Source organism: Bombina bombina, chromosome 12, assembly GCF_027579735.1.
Source record: "Bombina bombina isolate aBomBom1 chromosome 12, aBomBom1.pri, whole genome shotgun sequence".
Classification (NCBI taxonomy): domain Eukaryota; kingdom Metazoa; phylum Chordata; class Amphibia; order Anura; family Bombinatoridae; genus Bombina; species Bombina bombina.
The window spans coordinates 50,954,162-50,979,036 of NC_069510.1; the positions used below are offsets into that span (position 1 = coordinate 50,954,162).

The window sequence follows — 24,875 nt, forward strand, 5'->3', positions numbered from 1 at the left end:
CCCATAGTATGATTATACACAAGTGATACTAAACCCAATTTTTTTCTCTTTCATCATTTAGACAGTGTGCAATTTTAGTGAATGTAAACTTCAACAATTAGTGCCCGGTTTTTAAAAATACTATTAAAAACAGGGGCCCTTTCATTGATGAAAGTTTACATTGCACCGTATTTGTAGAAATACTTAACCTTTTACTTCTCCAAAGCCAGATCGCCGATCCCCCGCCTCAGTTCCTCTGTACTTACGTCAGAAATTACAAAAACCGTCTTCCTCCAATCTTGGCTTCCCCCCACAAAGGGCTAGATTTATTAAGCCCATACGGCAGCAAGTTCTCTCAAGAACTTGCTCGCCGTCATTTATCAAGCAGCAGTCACCAGACTGCTGCTTCCTTAGCTTCTTCGCCACCTCTAATGTGGCGAAATTCAATCTCCTCGGTCTAGTCAGACCGAGGAGATTGACAGCTCCTGCCCGCGCGTGATTGGCTGTGCAAGGGCAGGGGGCAGGATTGCACGCGAGCGCAAAATTGCGCTTGTGTGCAATGCCGAATACCTGCAGGTATTTTCGCCCCGCCACAGGCGAGCTGAGGCGTACAGGGGCGCGCATACGCGCCCCTGTACGCCTCAGCTTTAATAAATCTAGCCCAAAGTGTCCATCTCATGATGCCCTGCTGTAAATGGAGGAAGCCGGTTTCATCATTGCTGCGTAAGTACAGCAGGAAGAAGTTATCCTTAACATGTGGCCCGAGGACAGGTTTGAAAACCAGTAGACTAGTGTATTGCTGCTCCTTTAACAAAGGATAACATAGAAGAGGTAACTGGAAAGTTGTTTTAAATTCGTATGAGTCAGCAACCTTAGCTCTCCAGATGTTTTAGAACTACATTTCCCATGATGCTTAGGCAGCTTAAAAACTTAAGCATCATGGGAAATGTAGTTCTAAAATAATTTGTGTTCCATGACCCTTTAATACAACACTATTATGTCCACCTTAGGTATAATTTATGTTCCTTAAACAAAATCGCTAATTTTAGTATAAATAAATATTTTCCAAAATAAACCTGCCCCCAGAGTCAGGCTGCTTATATACCAAACAAGCAAAATCTTTTAGTTTTTGCTAAAGTGGATTTTTTGCAATCGTACATTAAATTTAATGGTCTATTTCCATATTCCATTAAAGAAACATGAAATTCAAAAAATTTCTTTCATAGAACATACAGTTCACTCCTATGATCAATTTTGCTTCATTCTCTTGAAATCCTTGATGGAAGGAGCAGCACTGCACTATTGGAAGCTAGCTGAACACATAGGTAATCTAATGATGAGGCATATATGTGCGGTCACCAATCAGCAGCTAGCTCCTGGGCCGAGCTATATATATGCTTTTCAACAAAGGACAAAAAAGAATGAAGCAAATTAGATAACAGAAGTAAATTAGGTTGTTTCAAATTTTATGTTCTAGCTGAATCATAAAAGAAAAAAATGGGTTTCATGTCCCTTTAACTCTTGCGATCTTTATCTATTTATCAGTATTCACAAGACGTAGAACTGAGTTTTGTGCTTGCATATTTCAATTTATGAATTGTAAACATCTTTGTCCAAAAACTTGAAATAGATTAATAGGTTAATTTAATCTGCATCATACTCAAAAAAAATACTATGTGTGCGCGCCCTGTCAAAATAAACAAATACAATTTTACAGCTTTTCTGCTTGAGTGTGGCCTGCACATAGGCCACCCCAGAAGGATATACGACAGACAGCAAGCAGACAAGGGATGGGCGAATGTTCCGCAACATTCGAAAAATGAAACAAATTTTAACACATTCGTTCGTTTCGAATTCTTGAATGTTTGTACAACATTCTAACATTCGTTTAATGTAATAGTATTTCTAATGCTTTCTTTAAATGTAATATTCCAATTATGCAATATTCGAATTTGAAAGTGACATTCGAAAACTGTAAATAGCATTCGATGATTGAATTTTTAAGAATATTCGTTCTTATCAACATTCGAATATGAAAATCGAATTTCTACAATAACATTCGTTCTAACAGTCAAATTCGAATATAAACACATTATTCGCCAGTCCCTAAAGCAGACAACAGAGGGTCAAATTAGGTGCTTGCCATACACTTTAATTGTAATGGCTATGAATGATGAAATAGGATTCATATTACGGATAAGCAACGTCCATGCTTATAGTGACTTATAAATGTGTGTAGTGGGATGAGCCCCCCCCTCCTTTGAAGTATGTGTAAAGCTGCTTTGTTTACATGAAGGTGTAGTTTGGACATAAATAGTTGCGCTGAGGGAGAGAGAAGGACGACTTACACACAGCCAGAGGGGGAGTCCCCATTTTGGGGAGGACACAGAAAGTCGTGCAGATTTGGTGCTCTGTGTTTGGAACTAAAGAGCTCTTGGGTTACTGGACTGAACCAACACTAGAAACTGTTCTATAAATTGTGCAGACAAAAAGTTCCCTGGACAGAAGTGTTCCTGTACTGCTGTAACCTGAATGCACTGGTGTATTGAAACCTCATCATCATCATTCTTAGCCAAGTATAATCTCAGAGCAACATTGTTATCTATAATGGTTGTAATTACACTTTTTGATATATTGCTAATATCACTAGATATTTAGTAAACTATATCATTCTATTTTACAATAGTGTGTGTATTTCTTTCCATATAATCAATTGTAGAACAATTATATATATATATATATATATATATAAAATCTCATTTGTATATCAAGATACCAGTCGTGTGGTGTTCCCCAAGGTTCCATTCTCGGCCCCCTACTATTCACATTATTTATAAACAATCTTCCTAATGTCTGCAAATCCTCAACTGTACATATGTACGCAGATGACACGGTAATCTATGCAAACAATTCCAATCTACCGCAACTTGAAGCTGTTCTCCAAGACCAGTTCACAGAGGTAGAAAAGTGGATCACAAAAAACAAACTCTTCCTAAACACTGACAAAACTGTCACAATGATCTTTGGAACAGTTCCTAAATTACACAAATTACAAAATTCGCATCTATACATCAAAACAAAATCAAATAGCACACTGACCGCAGTCCACGTTTTTAAATACTTGGGTATTTCTTCTGTTAAGTGTGATCAGTCCACGGGTCATCATTACTTCTGGGATATTACTCCTCCCCAACAGGAAGTGCAAGAGGATTCACCCAGCAGAGCTGCATATAGCTCCTCCCCTCTACGTCACTCCCAGTCATTCTCTTGCACCCAACGACTAGATAGGATGTGTGAGAGGACTATGGTGATTATATTTAGTTTTATATCTTCAATCAAAAGTTTGTTATTTTAAAATAGCACCGGAGTGTGTTATTACCTCTCTGGCAGAGTTTGAAGAAGAATCTACCAGAGTTTTACTATGATTTTAGCCGGAGTAGTTAAGATCATATTGCTGTTTCTCGGCCATCTGAGGAGAGGTACACTTCAGATCAGGGGACAGCGGGCAGATGAATCTGCATAGAGGTATGTAGCAGCTTTTATTTTCTGACAATGGAATTGATGAGAAAATCCTGCCATACCGATATAATGTCATGTATGTATACTTTACACTTCAGTATTCTGGGGAATGGTACTTCACTGGAATTACACTGTAAAAAGCACATAAAACTTTTTAATAACTAAGAAATTATGTTTAACGTTTTTGCTGGAATGTAAAATCGTTTTCATTTGCTGAGGTACTGAGTGAATAAATGTTTGGGCACTATTTTTCCACTTGGCAGTTGCTTGATCTTTTTTCTGACAGTTTCTGTTCTCCCTCACTGCTGTGTGTGAGGGGGAGGGGCCGTTTTTTGGTGCTTTTACTACGCATCAGAAATTTCAGTCAGCAGCTCATTGTATTTCCTGCATGATCCGGTTCATCTCTACAGAACTCAGGGGTCTTCAAAACTTGTTTTGAGGGAGGTAATTTCTCTCAGCAGAGCTGTGAGATTATAGTTGACTGAGATAAAAAACGTTTATTCTGTAATTTTTTCTCTGCTTTCAGAATTAGTTGTCTTTTGCTAATGGGATCAAACCTTTGCTAAAGTTGTATTGTTTACAAGGATTGAGGCTATAACTGTTTCAGTTTATTAATTTTCAACTGTCATAAATCTTCTGTGATTCTTAAAGGCACAGTAGGTTTTTAATAATATTCTAATAGAATTGTATTCCAAGTTGCAAGTTTATTGCTTTTGTGTTAAACATGTCTGATTCAGAGGAAGATACCTGTGTCATTTGTTGCAATGCCAAAGTGGAGCCCAATAGAAATTTATGTACTAACTGTATTGATGCTACTTTAAATAAAAGTCAATCTGTACAAATTGAACACATTTCACCAAACAACGAGGGGAGAGTTATGCCGACTAACTCGCCTCACGTGTCAGTACCTGCATCTCCCGCTCGGGAGGTGCGCGATATGGTAGCGCCCAGTACAGCTGGGCGGCCATTACAGATAACTTTACAAGATATGGCCACTGTTATGACTGAAGTTTTGGCTAAATTACCAGAACTAAGAGGCAAGCGTGATCACTCTGGGGTGAGAACAGAGTGCGCTGATAATATTAGGGCCATGTCAGACACTGCGTCACAGGTGGCAGAACATGAGGACGGAGAACTTCATTCTGTGGGTGACGGTTCTGATCCAAACAGACTGGATTCAGATATTTCAAATTTTAAATTTAAGCTGGAAAACCTCCGTGTATTACTAGGGGAGGTGTTAGCGGCTCTGAATGATTGTAACACAGTTGCAATACCAGAGAAAATGTGTAGGTTGGATAAATATTTTGCGGTACCGGCGAGTACTGATGTTTTTCCTATACCTAAGAGACTTACTGAAATTGTTACTAAGGAGTGGGATAGACCCGGTGTGCCGTTCTCACCCCCTCCGATATTTAGAAAAATGTTTCCAATAGACGCCACCACACGGGACTTATGGCAAACGGTCCCTAAGGTGGAGGGAGCAGTTTCTACTTTAGCTAAGCGTACCACTATCCCGGTGGAGGATAGCTGTGCTTTTTCAGATCCAATGGATAAAAAATTAGAGGGTTACCTTAAGAAAATGTTTGTTCAACAAGGTTTTATATTGCAACCCCTTGCATGCATTGCGCCGGTCACGGCTGCAGCGGCATTCTGGATTGAGTCTCTGGAAGAGAACATTAGTTCAGCTACTCTGGACGACATTACGGACAGGCTTAGAGTCCTTAAACTAGCTAATTCATTCATTTCGGAGGCCGTAGTACATTTAACTAAACTTACGGCTAAGAATTCAGGATTCGCCATTCAGGCACGCAGGGCGCTGTGGCTAAAATCCTGGTCAGCTGATGTTACTTCTAAGTCTAAATTACTTAATATAGCTTTTAAAGGGCAGTCCTTATTTGGGCCTGGTTTGAAAGAAATTATTGCTGACATTACAGGAGGTAAAGGCCACGCCCTGCCTCAAGACAGGGCCAAACCTAAGGCCAAACAGTCTAATTTTCGTTCCTTTCGGAATTTCAAAACAGGAGCAGCATCAACTTCCTCTGCCCCAAAGCAAGAAGGATCTGTTGCTCGCTACAGACAAAACTGGAGACCTAACCAGTCTTGGAACAAGGGCAAGCAGGCCAGGAAACCTGCTGCTGCCCCTAAAACAGCATGAATTGAGGGCCCCCGATCCGGGATCGGATCTAGTGGGGGGCAGACTTTCTCTCTTCGCCCAGGCTTGGGCAAGAGATGTCCAGGATCCCTGGGCGCTAGAGATAATATCTCAGGGATACCTTCTGGACTTCAAACACTCTCCTCCAAGAGAGAGATTTCATCTGTCAAGGTTGTCAACAATCCAGACAAAGAAAGAGGCGTTTCTACGCTGCGTACAAGAGCTCTTGTTAATGGGAGTAATCCATCCAGTTCCACGGTCGGAACAGGGACAAGGGTTTTACTCAAATCTGTTTGTGGTTCCCAAAAAAGAGGGAACTTTCAGACCAATCCTGGACTTAAAGATCCTAAACAAATTCCTAAGAGTTCCATCGTTCAAGATGGAGACTATTCGGACAATTTTACCTATGATCCAAGAGGGTCAGTACATGACCACAGTAGATTTAAAAGATGCTTACCTTCACATACCGATTCACAAAGATCATTACCGGTACCTAAGGTTTGCCTTCCTAGACAGGCATTACCAGTTTGTGGCTCTTCCATTCGGATTGGCTACAGCTCCAAGAATCTTCACAAAGGTTCTGGGTGCTCTTCTGGCGGTACTAAGACCGCGGGGAATCTCGGTAGCTCCATACCTAGACGACATTCTGATACAAGCTTCAAGCTTTCAAACTGCCAAGTTTCATACAGAGTTAGTACTGGCATTTCTAAGGTCACATGGATGGAAGGTGAACGAAAAGAAAAGTTCACTCGTTCCACTCACAAGAGTTCCCTTCCTGGGGACTCTTATAGATTCTGTAGAAATGAAGATTTACCTGACAGAGGACAGGCTAACAAGACTTCAAAGTGCTTGCCGCACCCTTCATTCCATTCAACACCCGTCAGTGGCTCAATGCATGGAGGTAATCGGCTTAATGGTAGCGGCAATGGACATAGTACCCTTTGCACGCTTACACCTCAGACCACTGCAACTGTGCATGCTAAGTCAGTGGAATGGGGATTACTCAGACTTGTCCCCTTCTCTGAATCTGGATCAAGAGACCAGAAATTCTCTTCTATGGTGGCTTTCTCGGCCACATCTGTCCAGGGGGATGCCATTCAGCAGACCAGACTGGACAATTGTAACAACAGACGCCAGCCTTCTAGGTTGGGGTGCCGTCTGGAATTCTCTGAAGGCTCAGGGACAATGGAGTCAGGAGGAGAGTCTCCTGCCAATAAACATTCTGGAATTGAGAGCAGTTCTCAATGCACTCCTGGCTTGGCCCCAGTTGACAACTCGGGGGTTCATCAGGTTTCAGTCGGACAACATCACGACTGTAGCTTACATCAACCATCAGGGAGGGACAAGAAGCTCCCTAGCAATGATGGAAGTATCGAAGATAATTCGCTGGGCAGAGTCTCACTCTTGCCACCTGTCAGCAATCCACATCCCGGGAGTGGAGAACTGGGAGGCGGATTTCTTAAGTCGCCAGACTTTTCATCCGGGGGAGTGGGAACTTCATCCGGAGGTCTTTGCCCAAATACTTCGACGTTGGGGCAAACCAGAGATAGATCTCATGGCGTCTCGACAGAACGCCAAGCTTCCTCGTTACGGGTCCAGATCCAGGGATCCAGGAGCAGTCCTGATAGATGCCCTGACAGCACCTTGGGACTTCAGGATGGCTTACGTGTTTCCACCCTTCCCGATGCTTCCTCGATTGATTGCCAGAATCAAACAGGAGAGAGCATCAGTGATTCTAATAGCACCTGCATGGCCACGCAGGACTTGGTATGCAGACCTGGTGGACATGTCATCCTGTCCACCTTGGTCTCTACCTCTGAAACAGGACCTTCTGATACAGGGTCCTTTCAAACATCAAAATCTAACTTCTCTGAAGCTGACTGCTTGGAAATTGAACGCTTGATTTTATCAAGACGTGGGTTTTCTGAGTCAGTTATTGATACCTTAATACAGGCTAGGAAGCCTGTTACCAGAAGGATTTACCATAAGATATGGCGTAAATACCTATATTGGTGTGAATCCAAAGGTTACTCTTGGAGTAAGGTTAGGATTCCTAGGATATTGTCTTTTCTACAAGAAGGTTTAGAAAAGGGTTTATCTGCTAGTTCATTAAAGGGACAGATCTCAGCTCTGTCCATTCTGTTACACAAACGTCTGTCAGAAGTTCCTGACGTCCAGGCTTTTTGTCAGGCTTTGGCCAGGATTAAGCCTGTGTTTAAAACTGTTGCTCCACCATGGAGTTTAAACCTTGTTCTTAATGTTTTACAGGGCGTTCCGTTTGAACCCCTTCATTCCATTGATATAAAGTTGTTATCTTGGAAAGTTCTATTTTTAATGGCTATTTCCTCGGCTCGAAGAGTTTCTGAATTATCAGCCTTCCATTGTGATTCTCCTTATTTGATTTTTCATTCGGATAAGGTAGTTCTGCGTACTAAACCTGGGTTCTTACCTAAGGTAGTCACTAACAGGAATATCAATCAAGAGATTGTTGTTCCTTCTTTGTGCCCAAATCCTTCTTCGAAGAAGGAACGTCTACTGCACAACCTGGATGTAGTCCGTGCTCTAAAATTTTACTTACAGGCAACTAAGGAATTTCGACAAACGTCTTCTCTGTTTGTTGTTTACTCTGGTCAGAGGAGAGGTCAAAAGGCTTCTGCTACCTCTCTTTCTTTTTGGCTTCGTAGCATAATTCGTTTAGCTTATGAGACTGCTGGACAGCAGCCTCCTGAAAGAATTACAGCTCATTCTACTAGAGCTGTGGCTTCCACTTGGGCCTTCAAGAATGAGGCCTCTGTTGAGCAGATTTGCAAGGCTGCAACTTGGTCTTCGCTTCATACTTTTTCCAAATTTTACAAATTTGACACTTTTGCTTCCTCGGAGGCTATTTTTGGGAGAAAGGTTCTTCAGGCAGTGGTTCCTTCTGTATAAAGAGCCTGCCTATCCCTCCCGTCATCCGTGTACTTTTGCTTTGGTATTGGTATCCCAGAAGTAATGATGACCCGTGGACTGATCACACTTAACAGAAGAAAACATAATTTATGCTTACCTGATAAATTCCTTTCTTCTGTAGTGTGATCAGTCCACGGCCCGCCCTGTTTTTTAAGGCAGGTAAATATTTTTTAAGTTATACTCCAGTCACCACTACACCCTTGGTTTCTCCTTTCTCGTTGGTCCTTGGTCGAATGACTGGGAGTGACGTAGAGGGGAGGAGCTATATGCAGCTCTGCTGGGTGAATCCTCTTGCACTTCCTGTTGGGGAGGAGTAATATCCCAGAAGTAATGATGACCCGTGGACTGATCACACTACAGAAGAAAGGAATTTATCAGGTAAGCATAAATTATGTTTTTGTTAGACCCCAATCTAGCTTTTGGCCTCCACATAGAAAAACTTGCATCTAAACTTTATCCAAAACTAGGTGCCTTGTACAGAAACAAATCCTGCCTCAGCCCTACAGTAAAGGAAAAGATTGTACAGCAAATGCTGATGCCTATCATGGATTACGGGGACGTAGTATATGCACCTGCACCGCAAACTCACCTTAATAAACGTAATACATTGTATAACTCGTTCTGCCGCTTTGTGCTACAATGTAACTACAGGACCCACCATTGTGACTTGCTAAAAGAACTAAACTGGCTGTCGCTGGAATCCAGACGCTCCCTCCATCGTTCCTGCCTTGTGTTTAAGAGCCTTTCTGGGAAGCTCCCACCCTACCTGAGCAGAATGCTCTCCCCGGCTGTTCCCACCTCCTATAACCTCCGATCCAGTACCGGCACTTTATTTAGTTTGCCTCAATACAAAAAGAAAGCAGCTCGATCCTCCTTTTCCTACAGAGCACCATAATTATAGAACGATCTCCCACACACTTTCAATTCTTTCCCAAGCCTAAAATCCTTTAGGAGATCCCTCTTTGCATATCTCAAAACAGAATGCACCTGTTCTATGTTAATTTTTGTATATATTGTCTATTTATATTGTTTTTGTATTTTATTGTACCAATGCAATGTTTTGTGATCCCAGGACATACTTGAAAACGAGAGAAATCTCAATGTATCCTTCCTGGTAAAATATTTTTAGAAATAAATAAAAAAAAAATTATATATATATATATATATATATATATATATATAAACAGATATAATTTTAACATTATAAGGTTTCCCTGATTACCTTAAATTTAATTGATAGAAATGGTTAATATGTCACTGTATTAACCCTTCATTATAAGAATCAGGCCACGGTCACAACAATTGTATTATTATAGACTTAACAAAACACTGACATCAATACAATTTGTCTTTATTTTGAAGCCAAGCTTGTCTTTAACATGAACTTGTATATCTTTAGTTTGGACAAGTGTCTCACCTGCACTCTAAAGAGGAATCTAGGGAGAGGCCACACAGCTTTGCCTGCAAGTTTTGCTCAGGAAAGGTTTGGTTTCTTCCCACCACAAATTCATATGACAGCAGAAAATGCCTCTAGTCCAAAATGAAAGTGGATATAAAATGAAGTAGATAAAACTCATCCTTTAAGTTGTAGTTCAGAATGAATGAGTTACGTTTCTAGGGTGAGTCATGTAACCGTGAAACTGTACAAATATAGGATATAAACACATAGGTATGATTAAGGGTCCATCTGATACAGAGGATTATTCCTGAATTTGTGCCTCATTCTGGTCACAACCGTAACTCTTCCTCCTCTTTGCTAAACTGTGCAACCTTCGGTTCCTCGTGCTCCAGCATTTCAGCACTCCTGAGCTCTCTCGCTCTGCTAAATTCAGCAGCTATTTCCCTGCACTCACGGATTGCCTGACAGATGCTGTCCAGTCCCCAGTGGTTATGGGTTCGAGCGCAGTCCAGAGTAAAGGGGCCATCTCGGGTCCGCCGAACTTGGCTGCACGTAGCAGAGGACTTCAGCTCCAATCCTATCTCATGTATTAATTTGCGAAGGTACTGCTGAGTTTCATGCATGCACTGGACCTCTGAGCAATAGAAGAAAATATATTATCTCAGTTAAAGTGTTCCAGAAATTTAAAATTAGGCAAAATTGCCAGAAAAGTGCAAATTCTTTGTTGATTTCCTTATTCGTTTTGGGAACAAATAACAAAGCTTCTATTTTTCTGACAGTGTGTCAACAAACTAAATGAAATACATTTCTTAATTTAAATTATGAAATAGAGAGATTAAACGAACAAAAGTTACACTCATTCATTTATGTTGTTAGCTGTAAAACGAGTAACAAATCAACTAAGTTGTGCACATGTGTAATAATTGCATATTTATTTAATTTATATGGGGGGATAGTGACAGTTTAAAGGTACACAGTCATAGTAACATAGTAGATGAGGTTGAAAAAAGACCGAAGTCCATCGAGTTCAACCTATACAAATCTAAAATATATACAAAAAGCTCCAGTTAAACTTAAATAATCCCACTAAAAGGCGACCCATTTAATACTAGCAATCATATCCATGAATTTTGTTTATAGACAGAAATGTATCCAAATAGTTTTTAAATGTATCTAGGGTATTGGCATTTTTAGACCAGTTAGTCTGACATCAATAGTGGGGAAGATATTTGAAGGGATTATAAGGGATTATATTGATGAGCATATTCGTGTAAACAAGATTATGAGTTCTAATCAGCATGGCTTTAGGAGAAATAGATCATGTCAAACTAATTTAATTAGATTCTACGAGGAAGTAAGTAAAAATATAGATAAAGGGGAATCAGTTGATGTGATATACTTAGATTTTGCAAAGGCATTTGATACAGTGCCACATGAGAGATTAATGCACAAAATTAAGGGACTGGGAATAGCTGAAAATGTTAGCTCATGGATAAATAACTGGATAAAAGATAGGGAGCAACGAGTAGTAGTAAATGGATCATACTCAGATTGGAGAAAGGTAATCAGTGGCGTCCCCCAGGGATCAGTACTGGGCCCTGTTCTTTTTAATATTTTTATAAATGACTTGGAGCAAGGATTAAATAGCGACATCTCTATTTTTGCAGATGATACTAAGTTAAGTAAGGTCATTAGGTCAGAGCAGGACGAACTCTCTTTACAAAGGGATTTGCTAAAATTAGAACTATGGGCAAGTGAATGGAAAATGAGATTTAATACGGAAAAATGTAAGGTTCTACATTTTGGAAGTAAAAATAAGCAGGCTACGTATTTTTTAAATGGGACAAGACTTAGCCAAACACAGGAGGAAAGGGATTTGGGAGTAGTAATAGATAACAAGCTAAAGATGAGTGCACAATGCAGGGCAGCGGCTTCAAAGGCTAATAAGATACTAGCATGTATTAAAAGAGGCATTGATTCAAGGGAGGAAAGCATAATTCTGTCATTATATAAAGCCCTGGTAAGACCTCACCTTGAGTTTGGAGTGCAGTTCTGGGGACCGATTGCTAAAAAAGATATTGCAGAACTAGAAAAAGTTCAGAGAAGGGCCACAAAGCTAATAAGGGGATTGGAGAAATTAACCTATGAGGAGAGGCTAGCCAAACTGGGTCTGTTCTCTTTAGAAAAAAGGCGCTTGAGAGGTGACATGATTACTTTATATAAATATATTCAAGGCCCATATAAAGAGATGTCAGAAGCTCTTTTTATTCCAAGAAAATTGTTTCTGACAAGAGGTCATAATTTAAGGTTGGAGGAAAGGAGATTTAATCTCCTGCAACGGAAACGTTTTTTCACTGTAAGAGCAATAAAATTGTGGAACTCATTACCAAAGGAGGTAGTGAATGCCAATACCATAGATACATTTAAAAATAGTCTGGATAAATTTCTGTATATAAACAAAATTCATGGATATGATTGCTAGTATTAAATGGGTCACATTTTAATGGGGTTATTTAAGCTTAACTGGAGCTTTTTGTAAGTATTTTAGATTTGTATAGGTTGAACTCGATGGACTTCAGTCTTTTTTTCAACCTTATCTACTATGTTACTATGTTACTACCTCCTTTGGTAATGAGTTCCAAAATTTTATTGCTCTTACAGTTAAAAAACGTTTCCGTTGCAGGAGATTAAATCTCCTTTCCTCCAACCTTAAATTGTGACCTCTGGTCACAAACAATATTCTTGGAATAAACAGCGTTTCTGCCATCTCTGTATATGGGCCTTGAATATATTTATATAAAGTAATCATGTCACCTCTTAAGCGCCTTTTTTCTAAAGAAAACAAACCCAGTTTGGCTAGCCTCTCCTCATAGGTTAAATTATCCAATCCCCTTATTAGTTTTGTGGCCCTTCTCTGAACTTTTTCTAGTTCTGCAATATCTTTTTTTGCAATCGGTCCACAGAACTGCACTCCATACTCAAGGTGAGGTCTTACCAGGGCTTTATATAGTGACAGAATTATGCTTTCCTCCCTTGAGTCAATGCCTCTTTTAATACATGCTAGTATCTTATTAGCCTTTGAAGCTGCTGCCCTGCATTGTGCACCCATCTTTAGCTTGTTATTTATTACTACTCCCAAATCCCTTTCCTCCTGTGTTTGGCTAAGTCTTGTCCCATTTAAATAATACTTTGCCTGCTTATTTTTACTTCCAAAATGTAGAACCTTGCATTTTCCTGTATTAAATCTCATTTTCCATTTACCTGCCCATACTTCTAATTTTTGCAGGTCCCTTTGTAACGAAAGTTCATCCTGCTCTGACCTAATGACCTTACTTAACTATCATCTGCAAAAATAGAGATGTCGCTATTTAATCCTAGCTCCAAGTCATTTATAAAAATATTAAAAAGAATAGGGCCCAGCACTGATCCCTGGGGTACTCCACTGATTACCTTTGTCCAATCTGAGTATGATCCATTTACTACTACTCGTTGCTCCCTATCTTTAATCCAGTTATTTATCCACAAACTAACATTTTCAGCTATTCCCAGTCCCTTCATTTTGTGCATTAATCTCTCATGTGGCACTGTATTAAACGCCTTTGCAAAATCTAAGTATATCACATCAACTGATTCCCCTTTATCTATAATTTTACTTACTTCCTCATAGAATCTAATTAGATTAGTTTGACATAATCTATTTCTCATAAAACCATGCTGATTAGGACTCATCTGCTTAAAATGTCTCTGTAGATTACATATTATTTATTTTTGTTATTTTTCACAATCAATATTCCTTATCTTGGAAAAGGGAACCTAGATATTTTACCTAAGGTGAAGTCCGGTGGAGAAAAATCCAGGCACCGCATCCCTAGAATAATGGGCGGAGATTTCACAATGGGGCGGAGCTGTCCTTCCACCGCTAGTTCATATGCTTCTTGGGTTTTCAAATCCACATGCGAATGCCTAGTGTGTAATAGGATAGAATTATCCAAAATAGTTCTCTGATATGCATGATTGAAACTTGTTGGTTAAAGGGACACTCAAATTAAAGTAAACTTTTATGATTCAGATAAAGCAGCCGTTTTTAGACCCTTTCCAATTTACATCCATTATCAAATTTTGGAATTTTGTCTTTTTATATTCACACTTTCTGGGGAACAAGATCCTACTGAGCATGTGCATACATATACTAGTCCGTGATTGGCTGATGTCTGTCACATGATACAAGGGGCCGGAAAATGGGAGAAAAAATAAATTTGACAGAAAAAAATCTAATGCTTACTTGAAATTCGGAGTATTTAGTGGTCCTTTAAATGTCCTAAAATCAAACCCAAAATCTTTCTTTCAAGGTTCAGATAGAATATAATAATAATTTTAAACAGCTTTTTAATTTACTTCTGTTATCAAATGTTCTTCATTTTCTTGTTATCCTTTGTTGAAAAGCAGAAAGGCAAGTTCAGGAGTGTGCACGTGTCTTCAGCACTTTATGGCAGCAGTTTTTCAACAATGTTATTCATTAGCAGCAGCACTATTTCCTGTCATGTATGCTGAAGACATGTGTGCGCTACCTATCTAGATGTCTCTTTAACAAAGAATAACACAAGAATAAAGCTCATTTGATAATAGAAATAAATTGGAAACTTTTTTTTAAAATTGTATTCTCTATCTGAATCATGAAAGAAGAATTTTGGGTTTCATGTCCCCTTAAGCTCATTTGTCTTTAAAATATCGTGTACGGAACATTTTTAAGAGAAGAAAACAACACACAAATTAATCAATCAATATCGAACCTGGCATAATATTTATGAATAACCAGCAAAAGAACAATGAATATGAGGCAATCACAAGCCAGATACTGAATGTTAAAGGGAGAGAGCAATGCAAAAAGAAAATGCTCTTGTGTTGCATATAACCCCTGCAAATGGCGGCTGGTCCAGAGCAGAAACTGACGCTGATCCAATCAGCAATGTTAGTCCCACAGCTGGGTTGTGCGACTAGGAATGCTAATTGGGTCAGCTGGAGTTTCCGCTCAGGACAAGCAGTTCTCTGTGGCTCACAAACAGTACTTTACATATGTGTTTAACCTCTTTTACAGGGTTTAAACACACAGCATGGCAGGGTTTCTAGTGATAAAATTGACATGTTCTAACAAAGTAAATTTTTTTTCACTATAATGGCCAGAGCAGAAACGCACTACTGGGAACTAGGTGAACAAGATGCATATGTGTGTATAAAATAATAATGCAAAGGGAAAGATTTATGATGAGGCAAATGCCCCGATCGGTTGCACGCTCGCTCATTTGGTTTAAACCGCAGCTTCATAAACTCTCTCCACCAAAAATGAGTTGGTGGATGAAAATCACCCTGAATTCATTCAAATGGGGTAACTGACAAGACCTACGTTGTTGCAATTGGTCCCGTGAGGGTAGGGGGGCGACTTTGCACAAGTGTACCCTCGTGCAATGATAAATATGGGGAACCTATCCGCCACAAATTTGCAATCAAGTGCGGAGAGGTTCACAACTTGATAATTGATAAATCTTGCCCAAAGTATTACAATGCCCCCACCCAGCTGGCAAAATGTTCTGTAGCTGTCAGATGCAAGTGGCATAGGGGACCCTTGTCATGCAAAACATACAGGTGTGCTTTGAGCGTTCACCCCTTTTTAACAATCTCTTTGTATAATGTATACATATTTAAAAATATTGTGGGTTGGAGAGTCACACATACACGAGCAGAGCCTTCTGGTTGCTTCCCTGTATCACCGCTAAGATTCGCTCGAGCTTGTCTCTGGTGATGTGATCTGCACAAGGATAAAGAAGAGGTTGTATATTTACGTGAATACTAACGAATACAGAGTAAAAATAAACTCTCAAATTCTCTCACAACTCAGTTACAATCAGAACTCTCTCACACATCACAAACCATATGTTGTTTTCTCAATGACATTCCCCGTATCCGTGAAATCATTTGTTGCTTTGCCAAATGTCCCACGTAGAGTGTAATCCTGAACAGGAGAACCAGACAAAGAACAAAAGAAAATGAGTCAGAAAGAGAGAAAACAAAATGAGATATTAAAGGGATAGAAAACTCCCAAATTTAAATTTCATGATTTGGATAGAACATACACTTAAAGGGACAGTCTACACCAGAATTTTTATTGTTTTAAAAGATAGATAATCCCTTTATTACCCATTTCCCAGTTTTGCATAATTAACACATTTATAATAATATACTTTTAACCTCTGTGATTATCTTGTATCTAAGCCTCTGCAAACTGCCCCTTTTTTCAGTTCTTTTGACAGACTTGCAGTCTAGCCAATCAGTGCCTGCTCCCAGATAACTTCTCGTGCACGAGCACAGTGTTATCTATATGAAATACGTGAACTAACACCCTCTAGTGGTGAAAAACTGTTAAAATGCAATCTGAAAGAGGTGGGCTTCAAGGTCTAAGAAATTAGCATATGAACCTCCTAGGTTAAGCTTTCAACTAAGAATACCAAGAGAACAAAGCAAAATTGGTGATCAAAGTAAATTGGAAAATTGTTTAAAATTACATGCTCTATCTGAATCATGAAAGTTTATTTTGGCGTAGACTGTCAATTTATTTTTATTATCAAATTTGCTTCATTCTCTTGTAATCCTTTGCTGAAGGAACAGCATTGCACTACTAGCAGCTAGCTGAACACATCTAGTTAGACAATCACAAGAGACAAATGAGTGCAGGCACCAATCAGCAGCTAGTTCCCACTAGTGTAGGACATGTGTATTCATTTTCAACAAGGGATACAAAAAGAACAAAACACACTTGTTGTATAAAAATCCTAAAAGGTATACAGTGAAGAGGAAGAGAGAGCGGAGACCAGTTGCCGCTGGGAGATGCAACATCCACGCATAAGTGACAAGTTCTGGATGTGTATACCATCAACAGGGTAGAAATCTGTCCGTCAGCCCTGAACATTTCCTTCCAGGACAAGTTCATTTTTATGGGCACTAGGCCCTACTTTCTAGGTGTCATTAGCACCCTGGCACCTGGGTTTGTTTAGCCCAGGATAAACAAATGAGGTGCAGCATAACCTTTTTATTTTATGTTCTTGGGTTCTCTATCTATCAGCAGAAGATGCATATAGGTATCTATTAATCCTACAAAATACACTGACAGTTTGTGTTTTCTAAAAGTGAAGTGTAAGTGAAAGCACATGTAATTAGATTTAAGTCTGCAATATACTTTCATTATTTATTTTGCCCCCTTTTCCTGTAATTCCATTCTGAAATTGTTCTCTTTTCAGTTCCTGTTAGAAATGGAAGTGCAGAACACATTACACACAGCCACTGGCTGCACACTCTAGTGACCTATTTATAACTGTCCCTAATTGGCCACAGCAGAGAAGGTAACCTAAGTTCCAACATGGCAGCTTCCGTTGTTTTTTTAGACACAAACTTTTGTCCTCAAACTCATCAGAATGTCCCAAAATCACTGGGCTGTTTTCCATACTCAGTGTTTTTGCTTAGTTAGTTATAAGAGAACAGAAAACAATTGCACAAGCATCTGCAACAGACATAACGTAATCTTCAGCACATATAGTTGAACAAAATATCAAATTCATATCAGCGCAAACCTTGGTAAAATGGCTGTTATACATTTCCGTGAGAAGTTTGTTCCCATGTCCAATCGCCAACACTGAAAAACAATGACATTTTGTATTGACATCAGTCTCAGAATAAACTAATTGTTGAGCAATGACCTATGATTGCACAGGAAAGTTTGTCACGGTCTACTCAGACAGGTAGTTCAAATGATTCTACACATTATATTGTGAGATTTAAGGGCAAACATTTCTAATGGATGTTAAACCAGATTTATACTTACAGATAAATATATTTTTTACTCATAATGGAACAATGTACAGTATAAGTGGCCTTTGAACCAGTTTGACCCCCAGAAACAAAACATAAGTGGTCTACATATAGGTTTTACTACAAGTGTGACAAATGTTTTTTTTATGACTCTCGTATAACCATATGCTGTACTGATCGATCAGTGCCAACGCTGGTCATGTGACGACATCCTTGGGAAGAAAACCTCTGCTTAGTCTTAAAGATCATCCTACTAGTACCATTGCTTGCACTGACACAAATGAAAGGGACAGTAAACACACTACGGTTTTTATATAAAATGTTTAGTTATACATAATGAAACAACTTTGCAATAGACTTTCATTATTTATTTTGTCCCCTTTTCATGTAGTTTTCTTGGGACAATTGAGCAATCTCTCATTCTCAGAACCTAAATTGCACCCTGATGACTTTCAAAGCTAGCATTGCTACATATCTGTCCCTATTTCGATTTACCTGATAACAAATGCAAAACAATTCATTTTTATACTAACTTTATGAATGCGACTAGCCTTGTTGTCTGTAGATTAAAGCCCAGATGGGCTCCTCCATATAAGGCAAAAGGAGGGAGTTGAGTTTGGATACTGAAAACTAATTGCAGTAAAAAGGATGTTAATTTATTTTAAAAACATTAAGGCTTGGATGATATTTTATTCTACAGCAACACAACAGTAATGTCTTGCAGTTCTAAATTAAAGGGACAGTTCACCCACAAATTGTCCCCCCTTTAAATTGTTCCCAATAATTCATTTTACCTGCTGGGGTGTTTTAAATTGTTTACAAGTAGCTCCTTTACCCCTATTTTGGCATTTGAAATAGCTGATTTAGCCTGTGGTATCCCAACCTATACTGTAGGTTTCTATACTGGAGTCTCAGCTATTGACAAGCCTAAGTAAACACAGCCAGCAGAAGAGATTACACTCTCAGTGGGGTGCAGGATAATTAAGTAATAAAATGATAATTTTCCATTGTTCTCTCTGGAGTAGGTAGAAATGCCAGAAATCTGAGGGGGGTAGACACACTATATACAAAATCCAAATGGTTCACAGGTGTTCTTAAAGGGGCATGATGTCGAAACGTTGAAGCACCTGAAAGTGATGCAGCACAGCTGTAAAAAGCTGACATGAAAATATCACCTGAGCATCTCTATATAAAAAAGGAAGATATTTTACCTCAAAATGTCTTCAGCTCATCAGAGTAATTGCTGTGTAAACAGTTATACTTCAGCTGATGCTTAGTTGAAAAAAAAAAAAAAAACAAGAAACAACAGCCAATCAGCATCGGGAATGCTAAGGTCATGCTTTTCCTTTGCTGTGATCTCAGGAAATTTCACTGAAATCTTGTGAGATTTCCTAGTGAACTTAAACTGAACAGGAAAATAGCACGACTGTGCCTGCAAATGCCATTTCACACTCCCTTTGCAGGTCCTGGGACTAGCATCCTGATTGGCTGCTTAAAGTCTCTTTCCCGTGGGATGTGAATACGTAGGAAATGTTGGGGTAAAATATCTTCCCTTTTTTCAGAGATGTTCAGGTGATATTTTCTAGTCTGCTTTTTACAGCTGTGCTGCATCACTTTCAGGGTGCTTCAACGTTTCAACATCATGCCCCTTTAAAGGGCCACTGTAAGTAAATATTTTCTATGCCTGTTACTAACTAACTACCCCAAATACGCTTTTTATCAATAGCATTTCATTAACATATCTCTACCGTATATCAGAAATCTTGTCTGCAAATTTAATTGTTTTCCAAACCCACTCCGTGGGTATCCTTTGCTCTGTACCAATCCGTTTACAATACCTAGGTTTCAAAATGGCGCTTTAAACACAAAGTTATTGGTTTAAGTATTTTGAACACTCAGTGCTGAAAATAGTGGGCAGGATAACGTGACATCATCGGCGAATAAAAGATATAACTTTTAGAACGTTATGAAACTTTGTTTTGGAGAAAATATAGGTCAGTAGGTTTTAATTAATGTTTGTTAACTTTAATATGTTAGTTGTTTAGCTTAAAAATTATAACAGAAAGTAATCCTTTAAGCACACCTGTGAACCATTTGGATTTTGTATATAGGGTGTCTACCCCCCTCAGATTTCTGGAAGGCATTTCTACTTACTCCAGAGTCCATATCCACAGGTGCTGCATATTGTTCTAATAATTGAAAGAACTGTACAAATTTGTGTCTATGAACTATTGTGTAGTCACACTAAACAAGTAGAGACTGAATAGGAAATTTACCTACACCTTCATTAGTAAATGAATATGCAGATTCCTGCATTTGTACTAAGCTTTAGTCTAACAATTAAAAGGAACATTGACTCAAATTACTTGATATTGAAAAGACTATGAAGCAACTAACTCACCCAGGACCCCTGATGACTGAGTATCCAGCCGGTGACCAGCTCCAACCTTCAAGTGAGTGTAAGTCGGGCCTTTAACTATTAATAAACAGACGCACAGTGAGACAATACAAGCATTAGTGGGTAATTATGCAAAATTACAAAACAAATATTACTATCAACACCCAGTTCTACCACTAAGGTCGGAAGGTAACTACCAGTTAAACAAATCATAAATAAAACTTAGAATAAGCCGGGGGTCGACAAATCTGTTTAAAATATAGATGCCAGTAAGAATATTTAGGAGCCAGGCAGTGGTATTTGTATATAGCTATATGGAGAATAACCCAAAAAGTTAGGAGCCAGGGGTACAATTCTAGGAGCCAGTGGCTCCCAGGTTTGTCGAGTCCTGGGATAAGCTATTTACAAACCACTTATGATTCAACAGTAAATCTACTATTTGTAGTAGAACTTATTTTGAATTGTGTTTTTTTTTTTTTTTTTTTTAAATATATAAAAAAATCTTACCAAGGACATGATCAGCCAGAACTGGCACTGATGTGACCACTCTGGTTAACTCTACTCTATCATTGCCTTCTGTGCCTGCTGGAAGGAAGCGGACATGATGCTGGGGAGGAGGCTGCTTTAGAGAGTTTAGATCTGTAATGGAGAAGAGAATATTAATGACGAGCAAGTAGGAACTGCAAAAGCCATATACTATCCAATCATCTGCAAGATGTCTTAACGCTCTTGTCACATGGCCTAGCAGTGCAGAGTTCTGGGAGAGAGAATTCATATGGCAGATGATCAATATGGCAGCTATAAAGTATACCTATCCCCCTATCTACCTAAAATATATGTTTAATTAGCCCTCCCAACATTGTTATTTAAAGGGACATAATACCCATAATGCTAAATCACTTGTAAGTGATGCCGCATAACTGTAAAAAGCTGACATGAAAATATCAACTGAACATCTCTATATAAAAAGGAAGATATTTTACCTCAAAATGTCTTCAGCTCACCAGAGTAAGTGCTCTGTGAACAGTTATACTTCAGCTACTGCCCAACAAATAGCCAATCAGCATCAGCAGTGCTGAGGTAATGCTTTGCTTAGATCTCATGAGATTTCACAGTAAACTTCCTTAAACTGAATTGGAAAATAACATTACTGTGTCTGCACATGCCAGATGCACACTCCCTTGCAAGTCCTGGGACTAGCATTCTTTACAGAGGGTGTGAATACTTAGGAAATTTTGAGGTAAATCTTCATTTTTTACATAGAGATGTTCAGGTGATATTTTCTAGTCAGCTTTTTACAGCTATGCTGCATCACTTTCAAATGCTTCAACATTTAGCTATTATGCCCCCTTAAAGGACCAGTCAACACATTAGATTTGCATAATCAACAAATGCAAGATAACAAGACAATGCAATAGCACTTAGTCTAAACTTCAAATGAGTAGTAGATTTTTTATAACAAATTGCAAAGTTATGTATATTTCCACTCCCCTTGTACCATGTGATAGCAATCAGCCAATCACAAATGCATATACGTATAGTCTGTGAATTCTTGCACATGCTCAGTAGGATCTGGTGACTCAAAAATTGTAAATATAAAAGACTGCACATTTTTTTTAATGGAAGTAAATTGGAAAGTTCTTTAAAATTACATCTATCACATCCACTTCTCTTTAAAAGGGACATAAAAAGCAAAATTATTTTTTTCCAATTGGACATAATAAAACAAAAAAAACATTTTTATTATTTATTTTGCCCAGTTTTCCAGTAATTAAAATTGTTGTTTCCCCCCCCCCCCCCCCCAAGATACTGGAGTGCCTTCTGCATGATACAGAACAATGACCCTGCAAAATAATGCACAGCGATTTCTTTATATGTGCTGGAGCTCACTAAATGGCAATGTCAAAAGAGGCAAGATAAAGTTACTGAAAAGGCTTTTCAATGGGTTTTGTCCTTAAAATGTAAAATAACGTAAATGTTGCTAACATTATGACAGTAAATAAAATATTGTAAAATCGTCTTTACCTTTTAACAGCTTTGTTTCTATAGTGTCACGTATCATTTTCCATTTAACCCCTGGGGGTTTGTACACCGCGAACATGCCGTGTAACATCCGATATACAGCTGGGGCATAACGAACCATGATTGCCTTGTCTAATTTATAATTTTAAACTGTCAATAGTCCACTCTGAAAAGGAGAAAAAAAATATATGAAAATAACAAATACAAATGTATTAAAATGCATGGGTCTTCAAAAAATATTTCCACATTGAAATCAAGGTTTGTAATGAAGCAATAAAAACAGTTAAAGGGACAGTCAACACCAGAATTTTTGTAATTTAAAAAGATAGATAATCCCATTGTTACCCATTTTGCATAACCAACACATTTATAATAATACACATTTTACCTCTGTAATTACCTTGTATCTAAGCCTCTGCAGACTGCCCCCTTATTTCAGCTCTTTTGACAGACTTGCATTTTAGCCAATCAGTGCCGACTCCTAGGAGCTTCACGAGCGTGAGCTCAATGTTATCTATATGAAACCCATGAACTAATGCCCTCTAGTGGTGAAAAACTGTCAAAATGCTTTCAGATTAGAGTCGGCCTTCAAGGTCTAAGAAATTAGCATATGAGCCTCCTTGGTTTAGCTTTCAACTAAGAATACCAAGAGAACAAAGCAAAATTGGTGATACAAGTAAATTGGAAAGTTGTTTAAAATAATATGCTTTATCTGAATCATGAAAGTTTTTTTGGACTTGACTCTCCCTTTAAGATACTTTTACATTGTTCACAAGTTATCAAGATGGTCATGTGATGTCTCAGGCACGTGTTGGCTTATTTTTCAAAGGGCACTATGTGACAGCACTATTTACTGCTATGTAGTGCTCCAGACTACTACCTAAGTATCACTTCAACAATGAATTCCATGGGAACAAAGCAAATTAGATAATAGAAGTTAATTTTAAAACAGATTATTACACCAGGGGTTGACAAATCTTACACTTTAAGAGCCAGGCACACTTTTAGGAGCCAGACAGTGGTATTTGTATATAGATATATAAGCTGTCTGTTTTGCATCTAGGGGTTTAATATCTGTCAGAGCCCTAAAAAACCCTTATAAAAGGTGATGTACATAATACATCACTGTTGTTAAGGGGTTAAACTATTGCTTGCATAAAACTATGTGCAAAGTGATTAAAGTGAAGGTCAATTTAGATCAATCGGTGCCCGGTTTTTAATAATCCTATTAAAAACAAGGGTACTTTAATTCATCAAAATTGACGTTTCACATGTTTTCTTCAAATACTTACCTTTTAAGCTTCACAGCCGCTCCAGCGATTCCCCCCGGCCATCGGAAGCCTCTTCATACCTCAGAAATGACGAATCCGGCTTCCTCCAATCACGGATTCTCCCCCGGGGGAATAATGGCATGAGGCAACACCGTGATTGGAGGAAGCCGGATTTGTCACTTTGGACCCGCGAAGAGGGCTTGCGACGGGCAGAGGAAGCGCAGCAGCGGCTGTCAGGATTATAAGGCAAGTATTTGAAGAAAACAAGTGAAATGTCAATTTTGATGAATTAAAGTGCCCTTGTTTTTAATAGGTTTATTACAAACCGTCCACCGATTCATCTAAATTGACCTTCACTTTAAATGCATAGTTGACATCTCCAGAGCAGAAATGCATTTCAACAAAGGGTACAAAGAATCAAATTAAATACAAATAGAATCAATAATTGCATGCTCTATATCTGAATCAGGAGTTTAATTTTGACTTTACTGTGCATTTAATGTACAACTTAGAGTAAATGTAACAGACAATTGATGTAGTTTGATATATCTATACTCAGCTATTTAAATATCCACATTATTAGCAATACTTATGTCAAATCCAATTGGGGGTATGAAGCAATGTCTGAAAAAAACATAAACTTTATAACACAACCCATTGCTGATTTAAGGCACAGTTGTAAAAAATCAGAAAGCTGAAATGAGGACGAACCTTTCGAATTATATATTTTCCTAGTTACCCGCAAACAATGTAAAGTTTGCAGTCGCAAAACTAACGCGACGTATATATCATCATAAAATATATTATTCCACCATAATTATCACTCACAAGTTCATGCCAGCTATGGGCGCCGCCATGCACTTCCGGTTTCTATAGAAGTAAAATATTTCCGCGGTCATGGGAGTCCCAAAATGGCAGGACCGGAAGTGTACTGGCGCCATATTTACTTTAGACTTTACCTCCATGTTTCTCCTTTGTTGCTACAAATAACGGAGTCTCGTTTTCTCATAAATAATTTTAAAATGCTATTTTGTACTCTGCCATTTGCTTAAGTTGCAGATCATTGATTCCTGTTTACTGATATAATATTAAACTTAGGGTTATTATTAATCATATATTAATAAACTCTGATGTGAAACTTAAAGGGACATGAAACCCACATTTTTTCTTTCATGATTTAGGAAGAGAATGCAATTTTAAACATCTTTCTAATTTACTTCTATTATCTAATTTGTTTTATTCTCTTGATATTCTTTGCTGAAAAGCATATCTAGATATGCTCAGTAGCTGCTGATTGGTTGCTGCACATAGAAGCTATGTGTGATTGGC

General features: G+C 38.6%; 1 protein-coding gene across 1 annotated transcript; it reads right to left on the reverse strand.

The window, feature by feature from the left end:
- Nucleotides 1-9,934: 9,934 nt before the first annotated feature.
- TRUB2 (TruB pseudouridine synthase family member 2) lies at nucleotides 9,935-24,412 on the reverse strand. Its single transcript, XM_053696006.1, has 9 exons — nucleotides 24,375-24,412; nucleotides 22,279-22,441; nucleotides 20,761-20,892; nucleotides 20,257-20,331; nucleotides 17,618-17,679; nucleotides 15,924-16,005; nucleotides 15,729-15,801; nucleotides 13,825-13,961; nucleotides 9,935-10,632 (listed from the first exon to the last, which is right to left on the reverse strand). The coding sequence occupies exons 2-9, from the start codon at nucleotides 22,394-22,396 to the stop codon at nucleotides 10,328-10,330; spliced, it is 984 nt and encodes a 327-aa protein (XP_053551981.1). The 5' UTR covers nucleotides 22,397-22,441; nucleotides 24,375-24,412; the 3' UTR covers nucleotides 9,935-10,327.
- Between the last annotated feature and the right edge of the window lie 463 nt (nucleotides 24,413-24,875).